The 25825-nt window shown below is 40.0% G+C and overlaps 1 protein-coding gene and 1 long non-coding RNA gene across 2 annotated transcripts; both read left to right on the forward strand.

Annotated features, from left to right (window-relative positions):
* Positions 1-4505: 4505 nt before the first annotated feature.
* On the forward strand, positions 4506-14392 carry LOC141944130 (lysosomal alpha-glucosidase-like). Its single transcript, XM_074870238.1, has 8 exons — positions 4506-4556; positions 5888-6001; positions 6115-6231; positions 6315-6399; positions 9762-9879; positions 13011-13179; positions 13720-13836; positions 14261-14392. The coding sequence occupies exons 1-8, from the start codon at positions 4506-4508 to the stop codon at positions 14390-14392; spliced, it is 903 nt and encodes a 300-aa protein (XP_074726339.1).
* Positions 14393-16577: 2185 nt separating this feature from the next.
* On the forward strand, positions 16578-23439 carry LOC141943675 (uncharacterized). The gene is made up of 3 exons (XR_012629031.1): positions 16578-16718; positions 20701-20789; positions 23426-23439. It is a non-coding gene; the product is annotated as an uncharacterized LOC141943675 (long non-coding RNA).
* The last annotated feature ends 2386 nt before the right edge of the window (positions 23440-25825 follow it).

Here is a 25825-nt window from a genome sequence, read left to right on the forward strand (position 1 = left end):
TAGCGGTATCTAGGTGCTAGCGCATGCATGCTATAATAGAAGGTTTTCCATTTTTGTCATTTGTTGAGAAGAGCTGAAGAACAATTTTTCATAGATTTCATATTTAAATGTGTTGCATTTGTCAATATCTGTGTACCAGCACCATCTCTACATGATAACATTAATTGTCTTTCACTTTTTCCCACTCAGTTATGAGAAGTTTTGCCTCTGTCCAGGGCTGAGTTGAGATAGGATTGCTTTCATGAAATTCTTTTCCTGAAAATGAACAAATGAGTGTAATATGCACACAGAAATAGCTGAATAGTGGAAAAAATCTATTCATAATCAGTCTGGAAAGCTAATAACTACAATTCACATTGCATTATATTTACTTTTTATCTAAATTAATGTGAGAGATGTTTGTTTGCATGAAAATTTGTGAAAAATGTATGTGGAACCTGTAACTAAAATTCATATATGACCGAATGCATTAATTTGGGCAGAAGTGGAAATTGGAGTTTTCCATGTTTCCCTGTCAATTTTTTCCAACAAAGTTTGCTGTTTCTCTCCAGCAAGTCCCTATATATGGCCTCGCTCTGAAATTACTCTTTGTCACAATAGCTAAGTGAGTGTCAATGGTGGCAAGGAAATTGGAGACCAATTAAACTGAAATTTAAATTTAAAAGATTAATAAATTAAGAAATTAAATAAAAATCCTTGATAGATGCATAAGACCTTGCTGTCCAGGGCCCGCCAGCAGTGCAGTACTGGGAGGGCTGCACTCCCAGGGCAGGCTGGGACAGTCACACCACCTGGGGAGGGTCGAGGTGGGAAGGCTTACGAATGTTGAGACCTGGAGCAGTGCCCACAGGGTGTGAAGCATTGCCACAGAGAAGAGAGGTGTCATTTGTTCTCCATAACCTCTAGGGACAGGATAAGAAAAGTGCTTTAAATTGCAGCAGAAAAGATTTAAGGTAGACATTAGGATAAAGCTGCCTGTCTGCAAGGCGAGTCGAGCAGGGAGCTGGCTGCTCATGGCCAGGGGTCCCTCCCTAAGCGGGTGTTGCAGACAGGTCTGACATGCATCAGGGATGGCTCAGGCTGAGCTGGCCCACGGGGCAAGGAGGAGACAGTCCCAGAGTCCCTCTCAGGACTTTGTGCTCTAATTGCAGTCTTCTATTTTCCAGCCTAAATGGTCGGTTTACGCCTTTCATTTGGGTGCTACTATTCTTATTTACCTCAAACTGCCAGTCTCTCATCCTTCTACTTTCTTTCTTGATACAATGAACAAGTGTACATCCCTCAGCCTTTTTTGCTAGGCTAAACAAACTTAAGTATTTTATTATCTTTTTATCAGGTGAGGTCTTCAGATCTCATTGTAGTAGCTCTCCCTCCACATGTGCCCCAGTTTAAATGCATTTGCCTGTGTAGCACATAACTGGATTTAATGGCACTCCAGATGATGCCCCCACAGTGTTTTGAGAATTGCAAAAATATTTCCTTCTTTCTGCTAGAAATTGTCTCGTATGACAAAACCCTGCATCATATTTACCTACATTATGTTGATGGCTCATACATACCTGTAAGGAGACCCATTAATCCAGCTGAATCATAGTGGACAGGCCACTAATGTTTGGGCCCTAAGGTGATCCAGTCCTTTTAAAATAAGCACGTTCCTCATCTTTTCATGGGGGTCCTGTCAAATGTTTGTGGGAAAAGAGAGTGAAAAGCAGAGTCCTAAATTGTGGGACAGTTCCTCTGACTTGTGGTCGTGTATCAGATGTTTACTGGAGTCGAGAGCTACTGCAGTTACCTCATCTAAAAATCACATTATCTTTTCAAATGCATAGATCAAGTCAGAAGTGTCTCCTTGTCCTTATTTTTTCCTCCACAATTTGTTGTAAAGTTTAGCATATGACTGAGGACGGACTACCCATATCAGTGTTTTCTTTTTAAAATACAGTTATGAGGTTTGCTGTTCTTCAGTCTGCTGGGTTTTTTTTGTAGTTTCATAAAAAGTACCTGCTCTGTATTTATTATTGGCCTAATCTTCACTTCGTTGTACTATAATTGCATTCGCTGCTAGGAATCGCAAACAAAACCACACAGACCAAGTCATCAATTAGATAATGGAAATAGCAGCCTATATAGCTACTGTCATTTGCCACCAATTTGTCCTCAAAGATACATTCCCATGAAGCTCCCAGTTCTTCTGCAGTTGTAGATCATGAGAAGCTCCAGGGTGCAGCAGTGAAAACAGATTCCATCAGTGGAGGTCCAAGGCACAGAGTTTAAACAGTAACAGTCACTCTGATAGAGAGCAACTTCAAGACAAAACAGTGCAAAATTAACTGGATACATCATTGTAAATAACTAACTAAGCGGTAGATGAGCACATGTGCTGTCAGGGCTGAGTGCTCTTTCCAACTATTAGGCAGTTTAGGCTCCCTGTATCCTCAATACTGCTCTAAAAATTATCTAACTTCTTAGAGCTGTAACATTAAATACCACTTGCCTATTTATTGGTTTATCTCAAAAAAGTTTGCTAGACATGAGTGTATTAGCAAAATACCATAAGTTTGGGGCAGCTCTTCCTGTGCATACTCTTGCCTTTCAGCAAGTACGTGGTAGTCACCTCTTTTTCATCAGTTAGGATGCCTCCAGTTGTTTTGCACTTGCTGCTGGGTAGGAAACTACAGGCAAGCAGTCATCATTTAGTGGGTGAGCTGTGTTATCTTCTTACTTTTTTTTAAACATTTTTGAAGACCTTTCAGTTTCTCAGATGGTGCATGCTAGAGCAGTGCAACGAGCTGTTGCTATGTAAATCTAAATTAAGCTGTTAGGCAGATGCAAAGAATATAACAACAATTCTTAATTCATGCAACGAGCTAATGGGAATCTAGATAGGGAGCCCTTCTTTCCTCCTTCCACTGACCTGTAACTGAGGACTGTCTTCTGCTCTAGTTCTTTAGATAAACTTGTGAAAAAGAACAAAAGATGATCCAGTTTGTGTTTCATTTTTTAAAAGCTAATGGGAAGTATAGGTTGCACTGGTAGTGAAGTTTTCTATTTTCACTTTATTACGGTTGCTGATATTTCTGTCAGACTGCGACTATTAGCATTCTTTAGTGATATAAAACATTCCGATAAGTTGAGTCAGGACCTGGAACAGTATGAAGGGTTTCATTCCCAAGTGACAGCAAAGCCATGATAACTACAGTCAAGGCAAGTGTAATCCAGTTTGATACCAAAAGAAAAATTTTCTATTTAGATTCCCTTTGGGTAGTGACAGTAATGAGTTCCCCAAGCGTAGCAGATTGTTGTCTCCCTCGTGATGATTTCAGGGAACGGGCTCTGATTGCTGTCACTTAGTGTCATGTAAAACCTCTAGTAAATGGATTTGGGGGAGATGGGTTCAGTCCTCCTCATCTCAGACTGCTATGGTCACAAAGTGCAGATCCTGCCAGCCAGCAGTATTAACACTGGTAACCTGCCTGAGGACAGGACCGTGAACTCATCTGTGCCGCCACCGCTGGGGTGATTGGTGCCTCACCATTAGGAAGTCCAGTCCCCACACTTGCATCCAATGCTGAGAATCCTCCGTGCCTACGGTCACCTTGATAGCAGTATAGCCCCATTACCGGAGTCTCTAAAGGCATTCAGCACTTCTCTCTCCTGATCTCCTTCAGAAGGTGCCACTACTTGATGGAAATTTTGTCTAAGAGTGTCAGTACTTTGTCATCATTATTGCACTGAATAATGTGCATACTTCAGCTGAGTCAGAACAAATATATTATTTAGAAACAGAGAAAGAAGTTCTAAAAGTAATGACTACAATGTAAAATGATAAACATTATTAGAGAAGAGGAGCTTTAATGAAAGACCTTGTATACCTTCCATTAAATCATACTAAAAATAGAAACAGCTGGGAATGACATGAGTGACAAATTGCTTAAAAGTCAATAGCAACATGCTCATGATTCAAAATAACACTTGATAGCTTTAACTTTTTAAAGTCCATCTCTATGAGCTGTAGATGCTGACATTCTAGAGACGAGTTTTTATGGATATGCGTCAAAATCTATGTTTGGGGCCATAGGTGGAAGTGTGTTGGTCTGGACAAGTGCTGGGTGCCCCCAGGGCTCAGGGCAGTCAGCTAGAGTTAAGGATACTCAGCACCTCCTCTCCAAGAACTGCTAAAAAGATGAGTTAGGGAAGATTTAATAGACATTGAACTTCCTCCCCCACAAACAACCTGTGAATGCACGGTAGGGTTTTGCTCTCTTTAGGATGATACTAAACCTGCATAATATATTAGATTTATGCACTGGAATAACCTTTCAGCTAAAGGAAACCAGAAATTTGGATTAGGAGTATCTAATTAAGCTGACTTCTTCCAGCCTTCAAGTCCCTTGAGAAACATCTTTTCCACAATTATAAGATAATTATTGCAGATGGACAGTTTTCTCTTTTCCAAAGCTGAACTATTAAACAAGTTAAAAATGTGTTGAACGTTTATACTCTTTATGGAGGTGACACTGGAGCTAGATAAAGTTGAACAGAACTTTGCACTTAAGGTAGGGATTTAGCAGGGCTTTTGTTTTCAAGATATGGAAGAATATACTTTCCTCAGTAGGGCTATAGCTATCAGAGGGTTTACAAGTAAATCAGGCAATTAATTCAGGTATCAAAACGAGCTTTAAAACATGCCTTTAAAGAAATTTGCTATTTGGGATCAGATATTTTTTGTTCTTAAGAAGTTCGTTAGTTACACTTCTATCACATTTTAATTAAAGTTCACTTAAATTATTGCATAAGCTATAAATAAATGGAAGAATCGTTTCAGTGGTATTTTTATCCATTGTGTTTCATAACTGAAGGGTTTTGCCTTAAGCAGAACCTGAGGGAATAACATTTTCTTAGAGAAAGGTAAAGAATTCCCTTCTAAAATGGCTGCAATCTTCCTCTGTTCTAAATAACACAAAGCAGATAGCTGCTCCCAATTAGGGACATATTGCAAAGCGCACTTATCTCCTGTTAGTCACAGTTGACTGCTGAGCAGAGTTGAATAATATCTCTTCATTCACTGGTATCTCAAAGTATTCCTAACTTTATTACTCACTGGCATGGTGGGCCACCATGTTCCCCAGGAGCAGATGAGGCTCCCTTTCGATGAGCTTGGTGGCTACCAATGGTTATCCTGAGGCTGGTGGTAGAGAAGCTGGTGGTATCAATGCCACTGACAACAGTGGGAGGTGGTGACCACCCCAAGCAGTGAAAGGGGGAGCAAGGATGAGCTACAGGGTGTAAAATGCTGTGGTCATCATGCCTGGGGAGAAGAGAGATGTATGGCTCTGCAGGCATGCATGAGTTGGGTTACTCTGCACCAGACTGGCATAAAACACCTTGGATCTGAAGGGAGGTCCTTTTGAGGTTGGATGTGTCCCAGCTTCAAGCCCCTGGAGAAGTTTCAGTTATTCCAGCATTGAGTTGCTGATGTTGAGGCATCTGGAATGAGGATTGCTTGGAGGAAACCAAGGTGTCCAAGTGTGGGAATGCCCAGCGTGGCACCCCACACTGCCAAGCAGACACCCTGGCAGGAGGGAAAGTAAAATCTAGTGCCTCTCTGAAATAATTTGAACATAGAATGTCTTGTAAAAAATAAACATGAGGGTATTTAATAATTTCACATCACTTTTGCGTTATACAAGAAATATTCATGACATATCTTTAATGACTTTTCCTAAATTATGTGCTCTCAACCCTTATTAAATTTTAATGTTGTTTTCTTCCAGTATTATTGCAGTCTGCATTAAGAACATTATCCACATTTTTCTAGAATATACAAATAGAAAAGTAATAGTTACCTTTGGGATTTCAATAATGGAGGTGTAATCACTGTTTTCAGGACCCTTTCATAGCTAAGGACGAAGAACCGGGCACTTATAGGCCTTATGATCTTGGAAAGGAAATGGGAATCTGGGTGAACAACTCTGATGGTGTGACTCCTGCTGTTGGAAAGGTTGGCTTATTAAATTCTCTCATGCATTTCGTCTAGTGCTGCTTCAAAGTGATAAAGCAGCTGTATAACAGAAATGAGAAGATAACCAGGCATTATACCTGTGTGAACTCTAGGCCTGGCCCCCTGGAGACTCGGTGTTTCCTGACTACACCAACCCCAGGACAGTTGAGTGGTGGACCCAGATGTGTTTGGAGTTGAAGGATGTCCTTGACTATGATGGTATCTGGATTGTATGTCTCATTATATTTGCCCTCCTTTCTTTCAAAAAAAGAAAATGAGGCTTTTAATGTGTGTCTTACTCTCTTTATTACAGGATATGAATGAACCGTCCAATTTCTTAAGAGGCCAGTATCCTGGATGTGCTGTTAATGATATCAATAACCCTCCTTATGTTCCTAGTAAGTAAAGTTTCCTTGATAATACTTTTTTTTTTTTTTTTTTTTTTTTAAATCCTGGATAGGTTATTTCTTAGAAAAAATTCCATCCTCTCATTTTCCATCTTTCCCTGACTGTTCTGTGCATTCAGTTACATATTTGTTCAAGAGATCATTGGCTCAGCCTTGGTGGACTATCAAACATAAACCACTTTCCTCTGTCACTGGGGTTGCCTTGTAATGGGGCTGAAAAAAACACCCTTCCCTGCCATTCTCTGAGCAACTGGTCTGCATCGGAGAAAGGGCAAGATACCTATATACTATGTCAGCTACAGATTCATGGAAGGAGTAACCCTCTGCCTTACCATCACCACTGCTAGTCCCTGGGATGGGCAATCTTTGTCTTCTCCACAAACCATGACAGGGAAGATGGCATCTCCCTGATGCCTTAATTCAATATCTTTTCTTCCTCTTAGGAAAGAATTTTTCTTTGCCTTACTAGAAATGAGCTAAAAATGAGCTAAAAATAAGTTTAAAAATGCCCAAGCCTATGCGAGACTGATAAGAATGGGAATACCTCTTCCAGTAGCTGAGTTAATGACATACTCATTCTTCCCCAGGAAGCCATGAGCACTTACAATTAGTGCCAGTGGTCCTGGCAATTAATCCAGCCAACATTTCCCCAGGAAAGCCTGGCTGCCCGAGTAATGCTAATATGCAGCAGGAAGTTGATACATAAGTGAGTTATTGACAGTGAAGTATTGTAAATGTCCCCTTTTCCCTTCAGGCTGTTGTATTGTCATGTGAATTCTTAATTTTATTTACTAAATCTCATTTCTTTTTACTCTGAATACAAGAGAAACATAAACATAACAAAAGCATGACAAAATATTATAAAAATTTGTAAATTATTGAAACCAGAAGCAGAACTTTTAATTATGATTTTGATGTTTTCTCTCTTCACGGGGAAACCACTGATTGTAACTGTTGTATACTGGCCCTGTGGGTCTTGTCATTGACCAAAGCCCAGGAACTGATGAGACATTTTCACCTTTGGCTTAAATTATCTCCATTTGTGTCAGCATTCAGAGCTGCAAAAAAAGGTGTGACACTTTAGGGAAGATGGCCAGAACAGCAGAGCTCGCTTTACTCTCACAAATAAAGGACTAAGAGACTTCTGAGCAATGAAGCTGAGCTTTGCAATATCTAGCGTTGAAGTCTGAGCTATTATAGAGGAATCAGACTTAGAGACCTAGATATCTACATGACATGTAAGGACAACAAAGGACACTGAAGACAGGTGTATTTTGAGCCTGGTGTCTCTCTGACTTGCTCCTTCTTGTGCATGTATGCATCTACTTCAACACACAGTGTTGGTCTCCCTTCTGCACACAGGATTCTAAGGCATTTTTTCCAAGGTGTAGGAGACCTGTTTTCAACCAGTGTTTAAGGGCTTTCTTTTACATTCCACTTTATGCCAAACACTGTGCATGTCCTTGGCTGTCTAAACTCTTGACTGGTATAGGCGTGAGGTGGGACCTAAGCAGCTTAGTCCAACAAGACATTAGGACCTTCCTGCGGCTGGCAGGGTTTTGGGGGCTCACTGTTGTCTTAGGTGACTGAATCTGTGCAAGTCCCAGTCTCAGCACCTCAGGCTTTTTGTCAATGTAGCCTTCAGCTTCCTTATCTAAATTATAACCACGATTACATGTAACCCTGGTTTGAACTTCTAAAACCAGATGTCCTTCAAATCGATTTTCTATAAAACACTTTATACTGAAGATTAATATGTAGTTGTAAAATAATCAGTATTACTGAAGCAGAATACAAAATACTCAGAATAAGAATGAAGCATGAAAATATGACTAATGTGGCAGCATTTTCTTTCATATCCCGCCTTAATTTTATGGGGCTAATAATTAAGTGCCACTGGGACATTAAGTGTGACTTTCCCCAGAACCTTAGTGTCTTCTTCAAAGCCATATCAGTCAAAGTTACTTGGAAATTGCCTATAAATTATTTCTGATGAAGATCAGTCTCACTGGAGTCTTTGTGTCTGAAGATCCAAATACGAGGATTCCAGCTGTGGTGGCACAGCAGAGCAGAAAGGCTAATGGAGTTTCAGGTACAGAGAAATGCACTTGGTAGTAATGAACTGCAAAATACAGTGAAGCGCGATTAAGCAATGAGATTGCTTGCTCACAGAGAAATATTTGCAATAGTGCATGCACCTAATTCAGCATGCGAAAGAAGAATATTTGAAAAGATACCTTCTTTCTTTTTTTGAGAGGAATTTACAACATATTCAACTCGATCTCTAAAAATAAATATCTTGTGTAAACCAAACCTCTGACCTGCCCCATTCCTGCTGAACTTTACCTGGCATTTCCATGGAGGTTACCTGCAGAGGATGAGAATCACATTTTCTGCACCAAATGGGCTTTGCCAGCATCTCGTTAGTATGGGATCAAAGACCAGGCAGCATCTGTGCAGCCAATTTGTGTTTCATATTGCTTCCCCTTGGCTCAGCAAAACCGGTGCTGTGCCAGAGGTGTCAGGGCTACCCCTGACTATTATTGAAAGCAAAAATCTACCGCTGCCTCCACTGCCTGTGATCTGCTGATAGAAAGAGTTACTGGATAATCCATCTGCCTGTGAATTATAATCTGTCCTTGCTCTCTTCTGTGCAGTGTATCGGGCCATAGCAGATGACACCCTGTGAACTGCTGCACCTCATGCTTTTTCCTCCCCTGCAATCTCCAACTCATTGCTCACAAAGCTGCTTGGGGACGTGCCATTACTCTTGCTGCCTTTTAGTCATAGATGCCTCAGAGGAAGAGAGGGGCCAGAGTTGAGTTTAGGTGTGAATTTTGCTATGACAGGGCAGAATTGTGCTCCCTACCTATATCTGCAGCTGAGTGATACACAAACCGAGGTCCTGTGATTTCACAAAACCATACAAGTTCCCTGGGCATCTGAATTTCTGGTTTTGTTTTTTTTTTCTTGCGACATTTTAGCACTTAAATAAAATTTGTCACTATGTAAAAGAATATGTAGGTATATTCTTAATTCAACAATGCAGAAATTTTCTTTCTGCTTATTACTGAATACATGATATCTATACAGATGTTTTGAATTATTGGACATAAAACTTGAAATTAATTAGCAGTGTTTACTCAGTCCTCTCACCCTCCTGAGGTCACATGTGTCTGTCTGCAAGCAGGTATTCATGGCTACATGCTAACCTTTAATCAGGGCAGGTCCAGCACTTCTTCAGTTTTTCCTTTTCCCAAATGCTTTGGTGTTTTCACCCCTAAATGAGTAGAAATATGAAGAGATTTGAATGGTGATATATATAATTTTATAGTGTTTTGTATCATTCTCAGGCATTTCTGATCGTTCCCTGGCACAAAAGACATTGTGTCCCGACTCAAAGACTTACCTTGGAGATCATTATAACACACACTCTCTCTTTGGCTGGTCACAGACAGCGCCAACTTTTCAGTAAGTTTTCTAAGTATTTCTAAGCAGATTTCAGATGATTGAAATACATTTTAAAAGCTGCTGATGTTACCTGGGAAATCTGTAATAGTATCTAATAAGAAACAGCCCCATGCTTCATTTTACTGCTTGTCATTTAGTAAGAATTTTCAAGAAAAGAGAATCTTGGAAGAAGAAACAGAATATTTTCCAATTTTACTTTTCTTAGCTAAAATCAGGATCTACTTGTAGGGTCTAACTTTTCAGCTGCTGCTTTTGTATAACTAGAGCACGATGTTCCTATCCTCTGTTAGGGCTGCTCACGTGCAGCTGCTGCAGAAGCAGCCTGTGTGGTGTCAGGGGAATTTTTCCATCCCTTCATTACCATGGCCCAAGCAGAGGAGTTTCTGTTGCTGCCAGTTAAGGATCCAAACCACGCAGCTCCCCAGGCTGCTTCTGGAGCTGCCTCTGGTTCCTGTCAGGCAGTGTTTCGCATTTTGGCTTGGGGTTCAGTCAGTCCAGGAGGGCAGAGCTGCATTGCAGCACGGTTGCTGCCGGCTACTGCAAAATTCATTTTGCAGCTGGGTAACACTCAAAACTAGCTTACGCAGGCGGATGGTTGCTGTGTAGCTGGAGCGACAGTGGAAAGCTAACTGTTGGATTAAATCAAATGGGAAAACCATGTCTTTTCCAGCAGAGATTGAGTTTAAACATGAATAAATTTAATACCACTGTATAAGTGCCAAAGCAGGGGTCCTTGTGCTGGCTTATTTCAGTATTTAGCACTCATTTTCAGCAGTTGTATTGTGATATCATCCAGAGGACATGGCTAAACGAGCCAGAAGCAGTTTGCCAGCTCTTATGGGCCTGGCTGAAGAGTAGTCCAGCTTTTGAGAGAAGGAGCAGAAAGCCATCAAACCCTGGACCACCCAGCCCAGCTATGGGATTTAGCATGGGTTTTGAGCCCCTATACCCCAATTTCAGCAAAGATCCTCCCATCACTGGTCTCTCCAGGGGTATTTGTCCTCTTCACACTGGGGTCCACATAACCATGCACTGCCTTTAAACACTATTCGAATAGAGACTTTGGATTTGCCTATCTTCTTGAGCTGGTTTTTTTCAGTTTTTTTCAGGCTTTGTGCCAGCAAAACCAATTGCCTGAGACAGACCCTGTGAATTTAGCAGGAAAAGCTCTGTGTGCTGGCATATATGCCCCAGCCCCTTCGACATGCACACCGTCCTGGCCGCACTAACCCAGACCAACACTGTTGGGATGGTTACTGCTGCATGGCTCCTTGCAGACTCCCCCAAGGCTGTGAACCTTCCCCATTCCTGCAACGCTGGCTTCCAGGGCTCCGTTCAAAAGAAACACATATTTTATTCAGCCAAATGTAGAGAGTCCTTCAAGGCTGGAGAACACCACCAAAAGCATAAGCAGAGGCTAGGAAACTTTGGAGAAGAATTTTTCATACATATTCATTTGGTTTTCTCAAACTCATTTGTTTTCAAGGCTAGTTGTATACCCTTTCTGCATTTGGTCTTCAGAAATAATATACTAAATTAAATTACTGACAGGAATATTTAACAGGATATTGGCTGAAAACAAATGACAAGTTCATAATCGTATAAAAAACAATTTAAAAAACCAGCCAGAGAATAGGAAAAGTGTCATCTGACCCATGTCAAATGGCTTGAATTTGGATACATGAACTAGCAGCAATCAGATTGTGCATAGCTTAACACCAAGAGTTATTTGCATATGATATTCTGTAAATAATTTCAATCAACAAATACATTTGACAACATTAGGACCTGTTCAGCAATGGTTCACAATATACTGAAATTTATTCAATAAATTACTTGTTGCACATTGTTTATGCAGCTCTGGGTCATAGCTGAGTTGATCCAATGTGGCTCTCATTTGTGCCTGCATTTGCAAATGAAGCCAAAGACTTGTGCTGCACAGCCAGAGGGGGAGGACTCATACTCAGGACATCCATGAAATGGCTCCAAAATGCCATTTATACAAAGCACATGGAGTCTTGTGCAGTTATTGGGCCCATCAGTGCACCTACAACCCAGAACCAGCAGGTTCCCCGTGGTTCAAGAATTGCACCTCTTGCTTCATTTGGCCTATAAAGTTAATATGTTTAGGCTTGCATGAAAGCTGTTGGGTGTTTTGCTTCAGAAACAAATGTTGAAGCATTTTAAAGGCTCTGTGCCATTACAGAACCAATATCGAATATTGGCCATTATGAATACGGATGAAAGAGCTCTTGATCAAATCTCATTAAAGAAAGGGAGAAGGAGGTGAATGGTGAACAACATGATTAATATTTCACTCTAGGATTTCCCAGAGAATCTAAGTTGTGTTGCCTTAATCGTATTAAAGCAGAGTTCTTGAAATATGTAATTACTTACAGAGATTACTCTATGTTGAGGAATTTTGTAACAGATTTGTTAATAAGGCATATTGCACTTCCTTGATTTTCTGGTGATGCAGCAAAATTATTTTTAAAAGGCAAGGAAAAATTCATTACACCACTAATTCTGTAATGAAACCTCATCTATCAAACAGTGACAGGAAATCAGAGGAAATACTACAAGAATGGGGTGACATTTTGAATGTCTACATTTTTGATTTCTATATTGATTATTTCTTTTTTTAAGATGTTCAGATATTGTTTTGATGTTTTGGTTTTTTGTTTTACTTTTAATTTCAGGATATTGGAATTTATTTGCCAATACAAATCTCTAAATAAATCCTATATTGGAAAAAATACATATTATACTGTTTTATAGGAACCTGTAGGACACTAAATTAAATGTACTAATACAGAAAATGTTTCAATTTTTCAGTTCGAGACACTGTTGAGAATAAATTAAACAGAAATTATTTTTTAGGAAGACTAAAAATACCTGAAACAAATTGTTTTGTGGATCAAATAGATTTTAGTTTTTATAGTTTGGCCACTGAGTAAAACTGCCCATTATTTGTAGTTTTACAGTTACATTTTCATGTGACTTGGGACCTTCATAATTGTTTCCTGAATAACACCCCTTCAGATAAAACTGTGCCTGAAAACTCAGGTAGATCATATGACTCTTTCAGTTACCATTCTTATTTTTAATGATCTTGTTGCATTTCTTCGCAGTGTTGTCCAGCAGGCAACTGGAAAGCGAGCGTTTGTCTTGAGTCGGTCTACGTTCGTTGGCAGTGGGAAGCATGGGGGTCACTGGCTGGGTGACAACTTCTCTCAGTGGAAGGACATGCACTACTCAATCATTGGAATCCTAGAATTCAACCTCTTTGGCATCCCCTATGTAAGTCCAGTGTCCTTCAGACCGTTGCTGGCTCATACACAATATCACTTTAAATTAACTCAAATATTTTCTGAAATAAGCTGCTTGAGACAGCCAGCAGTAACGGCCTCCACAGCATAAGGAACTGCAGATTAAAAAAAGCTAAATGTCATCAATCTTGGCTGGCTGAAGAGAAACAAAAATAGCACTGCTAGATACAGATTAAATCACTGCATGCCATCCAAAACTGATCTCTTTATATTAGGTATTCTATCATTGAGGTCCCTCCATATATTTCTGGTTTTGCAAGCCAGGGTAAAGAATTTGTAGAATTATTGAAATATTGTCAGATCTTCCGCAGCGATGTTAATAATGGTCTAGTAGCTAGTACAATCTCCATCCCAGAAAAATTTGTATCATTATGGAGCATTTTTATAAAGTCATCAGAAATCGGTATCTCTTTCTGAAAATTATTTTTATTAACAACCTTCTGTAGTTTCTCATTTTTAGGCCTCAGTCATAATCATAAACACTTATCCAATGATTTTATTTTTTCTTTAGATTGGTGCTGATATCTGTGGGTTTAACTATAACACTACCTACGAACTCTGCTTGCGCTGGATGCAGCTTGGCTCTTTCTATCCATTTTCCAGAAACCACAATGCAGAGGGAAACAGCGTAAGTAAACGAAGTTACACAAAGCTGTAGTCTATGATTACAGTAACGATGACAGTGATTTGTATTACTTTCTCAGAAATTAACCTGCCATTCTCGGGTAAACTGGAGCGGCAGGTGAAAAGGAGTGCTGAACTGAAGGCAGGAATTACATGGTGAGGTGTCAATTTTTCCCATCCATAACATAAAGGTGACATAAGAATGCTGAAAAATATGTAGTATCTATCATCTGAAAGCCATGCAGAAATGTGTACTGTGTGCTTTGAATGAACAGAAAATGGTCTTCCCATGCTGTTGGTAAGATTCATCCCCTCCATCTTTTACCTACTGAAGCCCAGTTTTATTTAAGAGCCAGTGAGTGTCAGCACATCTTTCTACTACCTTGTTTACTTCAATTTTTGTTGTAGTACTTCTGTAACAATAACAGGTATTGCAGGAAAGGGAGAGAGGTCATTATATACCATCCTTGCTGTTTAAAAGCAAGTTTCAGACAAATACCACTGTTAGAGACCCCAGACAAACATGTGAGAACTCCAAGGAGAGCCAGCAAAAAGGATAGCATTATCAGCCAAGAAGCAGCAAAGACTAAAAGAGGCCAATAAGCCCATGAGAAGGATGAAAAAGTGCAGTCTCAGTCCGGACCCATGCTCTGGCTTTGACTTATCATAAAGTCCTTTCAAGACTTGTTGCAGATAGAAAGAGTATCAGGTTGTTTCTAACTATGAACAGTCTGAAAGTCTGGTGGCCTTTGTAAGTACGCTGCATTTATCTGCAGCCATGATGAAATGGTTCTGCTAGTTACATAAATGTCTTTTTTTTTTTTTTTTTTAAATTCTGTAAACTGATCCGTGCAATGCTGAACCTCAGGTTATTAGCTAACCTTCAGTTTTCTTTGAATTTACATCATCAAAATGTTGCAACATTTAAACCCTCTGAAAGACCTGTCCCTGCATGAAAGTATGTCGGACATTCAGCAGCTGGGCAAATGCAGGTATCTAATGCTGTCATTAAGAGGGTCAAGAATTATTGTGTTGATCCCTGAGATATGCTGAGATATTTCTCTCTAGGAGAACAAATGTCTGTGAGGTGGTAGCTGCTGCTGTTGATAAATATTTTCTATTTACCTCTCCACTAAAATTAGAGGTACCTTATCTATATATGTTTGCTTGGCCCTTTGAGCAACTTCTGACCTGGGTGAGTGGGTATTAATCACATATGCACAATTTAATAAGCAGGAAAAGAGCAATGAGTCTATGTGACAGGAGCTGCAACTCAGTGTTGAGTGAATGACAGAAGTAACAGAAGATACATTTGGTTTTATTGGATTATTTGGATCCATTTAAAACATTGTGTTCACTGAAAGAAATGAACAAGGCATTTTGGGTGACTCAGCGTCACCTAAGAAGTCTGACTGTTTTTTTGTGAACTTAGGCAATGTTTGTACAGTGTCAGAATACTGGTGAAAATATAGTGCAATTTTTTAAATAATAGATGGATGGTCTGGAGCTCAGAGCCAGCAGGGAATATTATCAGTGACTAATTCTGATATAAACATAATAATGGAGAAATTTAACTTAAATATTGATTTTAATTAATATTAAGTTAGTGTTAAAATAAAATCTTAAATATCCACTTTGCCTAATCCATTGGAGATTTCAAATGGTTTAATTAATACTTTTCTTGTCTGAAAAGCACTAGATAATACAAAAAGCTTTGTTACTTCTGCACCTTTTATGTTTCATTATCCTTGGAATTCATCATACATTCTTCAGCTTTAATGAGAACACTGAATATTATGGGAGAATTCGGTGAAGGAGGAACGGAGTCATGTGAGTTGTTAGCTGGCTCAGTTTAGTGCTGGAGGAGGTCGGACAGGAGGAATTAAAGGAGATATAACTCTTTCCCATATCAGGATTGCCCGGGGCTGCATGTTCCGCACCTCATCACAGGGGAGAGTCAAGGTTGCCTTGGAGTAGATCAGAAGCAGCCAACGAATGTAGACAGATTGCTTAGACCTGCCCTCTTGATGGTGGGACCCAGTATGAGTGCCCTCTTTCCCAGAAGAGTATCCTTGGCAGCAAGGAGGCGAGGGGCACTGCTGATGAGTGGGTGTCCCCTCAGCCAGGGCATCCTAAAATGGTGGGCACAGGAGGAGAAATCAAGTTTCTTTATATAGATAAAATATTTTCCCCACTGCATCCAGTGACTTCGGTCACTCCTGCTGGCTTCAGCAGGGCCATGAATTTACTGTTCCTTTAAATAGATTTGCCTTTATGTTCTTAGCCAACATAATTATGCTTTTGCCTTTGTTTTGCAGATTATCAGTCTTCCCTTTTTCCAGTGTTTCACCTTTTCTGTCCCAGAGGTTTGCATCTCCGGGATAAATTAATTTCTAGAGACAGTGTCTGTTCCCAAGCACAGACATGAAACCCCAGCTCCCCTACCATCATGAGGTTAGGGGTGGTTGCAGATGGCTCACATACACCACAGTGGGGCATAAACTCTCTGAACTCACTGGAATTTTTCAAATTGAAAAATTTTATACAAATATTAGTATAGTGATAATGGATGTTGTTCTTAATACATCTTCCAGTTTGCAAATCAGTGCTTATTCAAGCATTCATTTTTGTAGCGTTATGTCAGTCACAGCTCTCCTTAAGTTGCACACAGGTCCTCTGTTGAATTTGCAGTCCCTAGTTATAATGCTCAGTACAAATCAAAGCTCTTTCTTAACAGGAACAAGACCCAGCGGTGTTTGGAGAAGAGTTTGCCAAGATATCTCGCGCTACGCTTCAGATCAGATACTCACTGCTGCCATACTTATACACCTTGTTCTTCGAGTCTCACGTTCACGGAAACACAGTGGTGCGGTCACTGATGCATGAGTGAGTTTGGAGTCTCTTTTTTTTGTCATATTTTACTCACAAAAGTAGTTGAGCTTCTGTATAAACTAGTATAAACTAGTTGATATCAGAATAGTCACAGTAATGCTACTGCATGCTCTCTCTTAAAAAGAACAGTTTTGCAATGACATCTAATCAAATATATGCACAAAAATGACAACATATGCAATGGATTTTCATTAAAATATAACCTATATTTGTTTCCAGTGGAAAAAAAACCAAACTAAGCAAGGATAATACTGAAAATTTCTTTTCTTTGGCAAATATGCAGTTCTCTTTTATTTTAAAAATAGGAATCACATACCTGTATTTTCTGTATTTGAATGAAATCTATGAAATCTGTATTCTGGTCCAGAGTGCCAGGAAGGCCTCATACAGAGAAGTCTCCATTTTCCAATCATGAACAGCATTTGCATTTTCCAATTTAGCACTTGCATCTGCATGCTATGTATGAAACCTACATCTGTGTCCACAAATTGCACAGAGAAAACAGAGATAGAGATGTTTGAGTGTGGAAGCAGGTGCAAACCCGAGATTAATAAATACAGACTGAAAAACAGATTTTGGAACAACTCATTTTTTCTGTTTGGAAGAAGCAGGAATCAAAGTGGTGTTTAGTTTCCCTCTCAGCATCTTTAATTAGCTTTTTACCTGCTTTTGGTAAATTTTTTACTTCAGAATGCTTTATGAAAAGACTTGAGCAAAAGGAGTGCAAATAATACATATGAAAGGCTCCTGCCTGAAGCTCTGACACAATTTAGTCTCATTGGTGCAGGCTACGTCCTGGACTGTTTAATGTTCTTTTTCCCTTTAGGTAAAAAAATTTTGCTTAAAGGGTAAGGTATTTTTTTGCAAATTAGACTGCAATTACACTAAAGTGCAGACCATTCAAGTATGGAAACGATATGCACAAAACTTGTTTTGCCTACTCAGCATAATAGCTAACTGATAAATTTTAAAAGCAGTACCCTTTCCCTTTCTACTCTGCTACCTTATCTAACTGGATTACATTAAGGAGAAGTTTTATAGGTACTCATATCTTACAAGGGGCTATATGCTATTTCAAGTATTTATCTTAGCTCTAGTTTTGCTTAATGAGATTTGAGTTCATATTGGATATGACTGAGTTCATTTTGGCATTAATATTAGTTAATCTCTGCCTAATACAGAATTACTTTAGTGATGTTAAAGCTGCCTTTCTGACCATTCCCAGCATACTTGTACTCTATTTGGGCCACATCTACATTAGCAAATTTCCAAATTTGCTTTGATTTGAATTGTAGAGCAGTCTCAGATGCACCAGTTGCGTGAAACTGAGCTGAAATGTGTGCCTCAGCCATTGATGGGAGTTTAGTCAGTGGGACCAGACTGAAATTACTAGGAAATAAAACCTCTAAAATGCATATAGGGAGTGTAGGCATTAGGAGATCAGCACAAACTGTTTCACTACCCAGGTCCCATCCTAGTGGGCACATCCCTTGCTAATATTGCCACAGCTAAATCCTAAAATGGCTTAAAAGTATTTCTTACTATTATTAGTTAATTCTGGTTACTATTGTTACTTAATGAGTATTTCTTACTATTTCGAATTAATATTCATTGGTTTAGTGAGTCTGCTCAAGTAGAGAAGGTGACCCAGATGCTAACAGGGGGAGAAATATGGGTTTTAGAGAAAGAGAGAAATGAAACAGAATTTTCAATGTACAGATGATGGAATTTTACATCAAACCTTTCCCTTAGTTGTACCAAATACAAAGGAGAGTTAAAAAAGCTGCACTAGTTTTTCAGGTGAAGCTGTTATGAGTTCACAAGCCTCACCGTGAAAATAACTCTGCCTGGGCAGGGAGTCTCCAAGCAATAGCTTTTTCATGTGGTCATTTCAGATTTTTCATTTCATTTCAAATATTTAGGTGCTCATTTCAAATAACAAACAAGAACAACATCCCAGTAGATTCCTATAAGCATTTTAGGTGCCTCTGAGGCTTTCATTCAGTGAAATAGAGGCGCCAGTAGTTCAGCTGTCCAAAAAGGCCAGGAGGTGGTAATCCATTACTGGAAGGGAAAGCTCTGCTTAATGGCTAAACAGGGGAAAAATAAGACAGAAGAGAGGCCAGCATCTAACCACAGGAAGAAGTTAGATAGAATTAAACACCTTTTGTAGATCACAGATACGGCTTAATTGCTTATGTTTTCAAAATAGGAAAGTTCTTTTGTTTGCTGAATTTGTGCTCGTGGTTGCTCTAATTGTAAGAGAAAATAGTGCTGAGTTAGACGGTGAGACACTTGTTTCTACAGGCAAAAAAGATTGACTTCTCTTTTGTCATAATTTCTTTATCAGTTTTTTCTCCTGAAATCTGCTACAACAAAGTATATTGAATCAGTATTATAATTTTATTACAGCAAAATTAAAAATACAGAGAAGCTATTGATATGACAAGAAAAACAAACATTTTATATTTCAAAAACTTTAAGACAAGTTAATTAATAAAAAACCACACCCCACTTGAAATATTTACAAAGTGTTATGTCAAAATGCAATAACGACCAAGATTAAGGTGTCCAAAAGAGCTACTGTTTTTGACAGAAAAAGAAACTCTGAATAAATTGAGGTTTCTTTCTGGCAGAGCCCGAAGCATGACTTCAAGAACATTTTTTCCCGAGTTCCACATACTCCCCTAAAGTTGCAATATTTTAGAAATCTGAACACCGAATAGATGTCTCTTTATTGCCAAGGTGGTTTTGCTCATTTGGGGTAATTTCTCTAAGTCTGGGCTGAGTGCAGTGTATGTCAATGCCCTGAGTAGGCAGGGTGTCAGCAGGACAACAACACTGAGCCACTCTGCTCCGGCCAGTGTACAACAGAAACCTGTCTTTAGACAGGGGCAGCTGCAAAGTCAGTTAAACAGACACAGTAAATAAATTTTTAAACAAATAATTTGTAGAGAGAGAATAATACATTAATATGCAACAGCCAATGTGAATTTGTCAAAAACGAATGATGGTAAACCAGCCCAGTTGCCATCTTTGACAAGGCAGCAGGGCTGTTGGATGGGAAAGGGGGCAAAGGAGCAGGAGAAAGCAGTAGGTACAAGGTACCTTGATTTTAGGAGGGCTTGGGACTCACTCCACATAACGTTCTTATGAGCTAAATAGGGAACAAGGATCCATTATGAAATTCCTCAGAGATAGACTTGCAAATGATTAAAAGCCTGTTTAAATTCTTGAGGATTTTATGCCAGATGGGTGGAAGTTCCTGAGATGGGGTGGATTTCTCCTCTTTGCCAGGTGCTATTCAATATCTTCATTAGCTGATGCATGGTGGAATAGAGATCTCTTCCCAAGCTGGCAGATGATGCAGGGCAAACAGGACTGTGAGCACTCTGGAGGCCATGATCAGAATCCAAGATGATTTTAATGCATTGAATAAAATGGACTAAATTCTATAAGTTTTAATCCATTCAGGAAAGGCAGCTAAAAAGCGCAATATGTATGAACGTCGCTTTTTGTTTGTCCTGCAAAAGATTTCAAATGTAAATCTGTGAAAGGTGAGGGAAGCCAAATCCAAGGATTTTCACAAATGCTTTAGATCCTAGAGTACAGTTTTATTCCTCTGTGTTCTGTCTCCTGGTCCTGGCCCCTATCCTGCTCTTTGGCTCTCTCAATGAAGTCTCAACCCACTGGACAAAAATTTGGTTAGTTAGTTGCTTTCCCACTGCTGCTATTCTGAAAAGAAATCAGCTCCAGCATTTTATGAAGGTTCTGGTCTACTCCAGTATGGTATGTGCTACTGTAATTTCTGAACCTCTGTCCAGCTTTTGGCATTCCCTCAACCAGGAAAAATATTTGGCAGTGTTAAAGGATGCCTTGAGGAAGCAGATTTCTTGTCGCAGTGAGTAATATCAAAATATTCTGCAAGTTCTATAAAAATATGATTTAGCACTGAGTATCTCACTTTCAACACTAGATTTACTTCCGATCAGCAGACTCATGGAATAGATACTGCCTTCCTTTGGGGACCTGCTTTTATGATTGCTCCTGTTCTTCAAGAGGCAAGTACTGTAATTAAAAAATGCCATCATACTGGAATAAAAGAAATGAACTGCGCTTAGGGCATTGGATGACATTCAGGGCATGTTTGCTCATATCCACCCATTTCTTCCCTCCACTGTCAAAGCTTGCAGAGCGCATTTCTGAGCAGCGCAGACAGTACAGAGCTGCCCAGTGCTTGAAGTGGGAGGATGAAAGTAAGGGCACAGCATTTCTCTGCTTCTCCAAGTGCCGAATGGATGTAAACAGGCTGGATGCTGCTCCTTGTGTGCTCCTGTTATTGTGCTGACAGCTCCCTCCAAGGACACACACAGAGCAGTAGTTGTCGAGCTAGGAAGAAGCACACAGATATTAAAGCAAACTGGTTTCCATATTACCACTCACCCACAGCGTTTTGGAGCTGCAGCATCTCTAGGGCTGTGATAGGAGTTTCCCAGCATCAGAGGCAAACACAGTCATTACGGAAACAGTAATGACAATATTAGTTGCCAATATGAAAGGTTTTAAAAAGCAGCATTTTCGTATGGCTGTGCTGGGCATGGTGCTGGGGTGAGGCCTCTCACTGCTTGGCTGGAGTAAGGGTAGGTTTCTCTCCTTGCCCCACCACTGACTGCTGACAGCACCAGGAAGATATGTCTGAACGAGCTAAATATGTGCATGTGATGTATCCTAGAGCTGTTTGTGATCAGCATGCTGCCAGAATATCTGATACATTTTCTACACATTGATGATGATCAAACATATAAACAGACCACTCTTAGTCACCTTTTTTTTTAACGAGCCTTTGTGCCTCTGTGAATTAAAATGAAATTCTTATTCCTGCATCTAAAACCATTCTGACTCCACTGAGGCACTTCATTTGTCAGTCCTTCATCTTCAAAGTCCCCCAGGCTTCTAATAGCTGATGACTAACAAGGAGATTTCACAGGGTCTCAGACCAGCAAGATGATGAAAGATGTGAGAGAAACCTTCCCACAAAGAGAGGGTGACAAGCCAGGGGTGGCTTCCTGCAAAGAAGTGAATGAAAGGGAACATTATAAGGATATATAAAATGATAGGGGGGCTAGATAAGGGGTTCTTAGTGGGGACTGCAGCACAAAAGTAAGGACAGGTGCCTGTGGCCTGATGAGGGAAGCAGAACTTTGGAGGCAACACGTTGCTGAGTCTTGCAGTGGGAGAGAGGTGGCAACCAAAGCTTGTGCCAGCTGGCAGGGCAGGGGGCAGAGGCGAGCTCTAAGCCCCTCACCATGGCATTACAGGCCAGCAGTGACTGTGTCAAACTGCAGCATGGCACCCACTTGTCTAGAGAAGATGGATCAGGTACAGCTTTCCCTTTGCTGCTTGAGTCCTAGGGTGCGAGCAAGTGAGACATCCATCAAAATGAAAATAGGGGACTGTCTTACACACTGGCTTGTTATTTAGGGAGTCATAAAGGCAAGGCTTATCGTGATTCAGGTGGTGATTACACACTTCTCGGCAGACCAGAATATCCAGGGTTGTCATAATAATGAAGAAAAATAATGGAGAGAGGGGCATCTTCACTTTATAGGGTTTTTCCTTCAAGTTTTCAAGGTGTTTTATAGATTAAGCCTACCCTTATTTGTTAAACAGCTAGTAAGTGAGAGCAAACTACCCCAACCTTCCTTACTGCAGCACTAGAACACTTAGCCTGAAACACCTAGCACTGCCCACTGAGGGAGACAGGCCACAGGACAAGACAAATTTCCAGCTTAGCAATTCCTGTATTCTAATGTGAGATTTGCATACTTTAATAAACCACTTATTTCTTACTCTTATTGATATATAGATATGTATATATAAAATCCCTAAAATGTCAAATGGTAACTTAGCCTTAACTCCTCCACCTTTACTTTTCATGTTCTACCTCCTTCCTGGGGTGACCCTTGGGGTAAAACCTTTAGGGGTAAACCATAATTCTGCAAAGGGGAAGACATCTATGTTGAGAATCAAAATTAAGCTGTTCATGAGAATTAGCAGCTCATGACAAAAAAGGAAGTATGTTTTGATTCCAGCATTTCCTGGAGTTATTAATTCAAAGTGCCTTTAGTGTGATTTCATCCCTGCAGCAACATGATACAACACATGCTGCAAAACAAAGTACAGCAATTGCGCAATTAGCAGCATATTATTTATTATTATTTATCTGCAACTTTAATCTGTTGCCAAGAAGACAAATATCTGTGTATCCTCCTTGTCAGACCTTACTCTCTGCCTGTTTCTGCATCAGGAACGGTGCAAGAGGCTCTGACCCGTGGTGTCCCCCCACTCCATCGTCAGATGTCTTACAAATGCTGCCCTAGGACCCACTGGGATTGCTCAGATGTTAGAGGAGTGCACCTAGGCCAGTTATATTTGCAAGACATAGAGCTATTTACTAGAAATAATCACATAACATTGACTCATCCCATGGAATGGCAGTAAACCCACCAAATAGGATAGGCTTGTCTGTTTAGCATTATAGATTAGCCAGCATTAGTCCACTGCTATGATAATAGCCAAGATTTGATGTTATAAGAATATTCAGCATACATCTTTCCATGCAGAAATATAATAAACCTAATGTAATATCAGAAATGCAAAAAGAAAAAATACTTTAATCACTTTATAACAATTACAGGGAGCAAGATCTGTGGATGTATACTTCCCTGAAGCACCATGGTTTGACTACTATACCGTATGTATTTTTAAGATTCAGTTTCTTACATTTTTTACATAATTTAAAATGGTACAATTTCAGCAAAATAACTTTTAGCAATGTTCAGCAGTATTTTTACATCGGCATCTGTGTTTAAGAAAACTAGAACACAAAAAGTCTATACCAGGCTAGCTGGGAGAGTAAATTACACAGCTTTCAGTAGCATTTTATTTTCTAGTTTTGGTTTGTAAAGCTCTAAGACAGAGAGAACTGAATTTTCAAGAACAGCGTAGAAATTAATGAAACTGTCAAGATTTCTTTCTTTTTCCCCCCCTCATTGCATGTTTTAATTCTTGTACTGATATGCTTCTCTGCATAGAAACAGAGACAGAAACCTGAGTTGTACTCCTGAGAACGTGCTGCAAACCATTTTGTGCATGTAGTTTTGCACATGCATCACTTTTGACAGAAGGCATATTTACGCAGCAGGGTAAGGCTCCCCTCCGAAAGATGCTTCCAAGAGATGCAGAACAATCTTCTCTGTGGAAAATGCCAGCCTCTTCTAGCTTCAGGGACTACAAGTTTTGACCTTTCAAACACCATCCCCAGCACTGCATTTCCAAGAGTGCTCAGTTTCAACCTAACTACGGTCTGCTGCAATCTACAGGATAAGACCAGTGTTGGCTTCAGCAGGAGTAGTTAGGCTGATGCTAAGAGCTTTCGGAAATGTGAGCCCAGAAGCATCAGGCTGTTGTTAACTACCCTGAGTGATGTTGGCAGAGGAGCGGGCAGGACAGAAATGTTCTCAGAGGAAATTCAGACTTATTTTTAAAGAAGTTTGTTCATTTTCAGCATTTGGCTGGTGTCCTCAGATGAATGCTTACCCAACCCTTTCCCTTTTCTCTTTGCGTAAAAGAGGCACTGCAGGGTCGAGCATTTCATTCAGCTCTCCTTGTTGTGGTTCCCTCAGCCCCTCTTGCTGGGCTGGATGTGGGGACGGCAGCCCCGGTGCTCAGCTGCTAGCATTTGGCACATACTTGCCATGCACATGGTGCTTATGCAAATCAAGGTTGAGTACTTACCATAAGTTATAATTACCATTTACAGAGGGCAAGAGCAAAGCCTTCCTGTTATCTACTCTGTACATAAGCCTTGTGTGCACCTGGTTTTGAGGCATTAAACCAGAAAGGAATGATACAGAGAACATAATGCTGGTTGTCTACACATACACGAATTTCACTCATTGAATGCTGTAATTACTTTTTGAAAGGGGAAGAAGAGTTTTCCTTAAAAGAGAAGAAAATCTACAGTTTACATTCCCAAATGATTATGAATCATTTACCTTAAACTGAAATGTGACAGGCTCCATATGCATAAAAAGAGGAAGCAAAAGTTTCTTTTTGCTCGGTGTCTTGATGAGCGTTTTTTTTTCCACAGCATATGGAATAATGATACCACTTTTAAAGACGATTTGCTGTCTTTCATTCATGATGCTTCTATCTCATGCATATGCATAACTGCAGGGGCTAGATCCTCTTTCATGTTAAAAAAGAAACTGGAATAATACCCCTGAAATCCGCTTTTTTGTTTGGATTTCCACTGATGTAATTGAGATAAAAATGTACCCCTTGGTCTCTTTTTCACTGGTATATGGTCATAATGTATAGTGCCCGGATTTGTTTTTTTAACTGCATTAATTTTTGCAATAGGGCCATAAAGTGCCAAGTACCTGGAAAAATAACTATGCTACTGTGGCTGCTCCATTGAGCAAGATCCCTCTGTTCATCCGTGGAGGCTACATCCTGCCAGAACAGGCACCAGCCACGACCACTACTAAGAGGTAATGTCATCTATGTCCATCACCAAATAAGCACAGTGTGGGTCAGACCCACAGACAGGCAAAAAAGCAATCGAAAGAAAGTGCAGAAGAGAAGCTATCTGCAGCTCCCAGCTGCCATCCCAGGTGATAAGCACAGTATTTTTATCCCATTATTCATTTCATTGCATTAGGAGAAGTCACCCCAGAGTTGACCCACATCATCGTTTGCATAGCTGAAACCTACTTCTGGCTCTGTGCTTATGCTCAGAAAAGCTTTTGCATCTCTTATTGCCACACTGACCTGCTGTCAGTCATTCAAAGTAAACCCATACAAGGGAAAAATGCAAAACTCTTCTCCTTGGATGAATTTATCAAATGCCATAAGCAAGATGGAAAAGCTCAAATCCATATTGAGGAAAATGATTTCCCTATACCAATGGGTAGGGAGGCTCTGCAGAGAGATCTGGACAGGCTGGAGCGATGGGCTAAGGCCAACTGCATGAGCTTCAATAAGGCCAAATGCTGGGTGCTGCACTTCGGCCACAACAACCCCCAGCAGCGCTACAG

The sequence above is a fragment of the Strix uralensis genome, chromosome 5 (genome assembly GCF_047716275.1).
Source record: "Strix uralensis isolate ZFMK-TIS-50842 chromosome 5, bStrUra1, whole genome shotgun sequence".
In the NCBI taxonomy this organism is placed as follows: Eukaryota; Metazoa; Chordata; class Aves; order Strigiformes; family Strigidae; genus Strix; species Strix uralensis.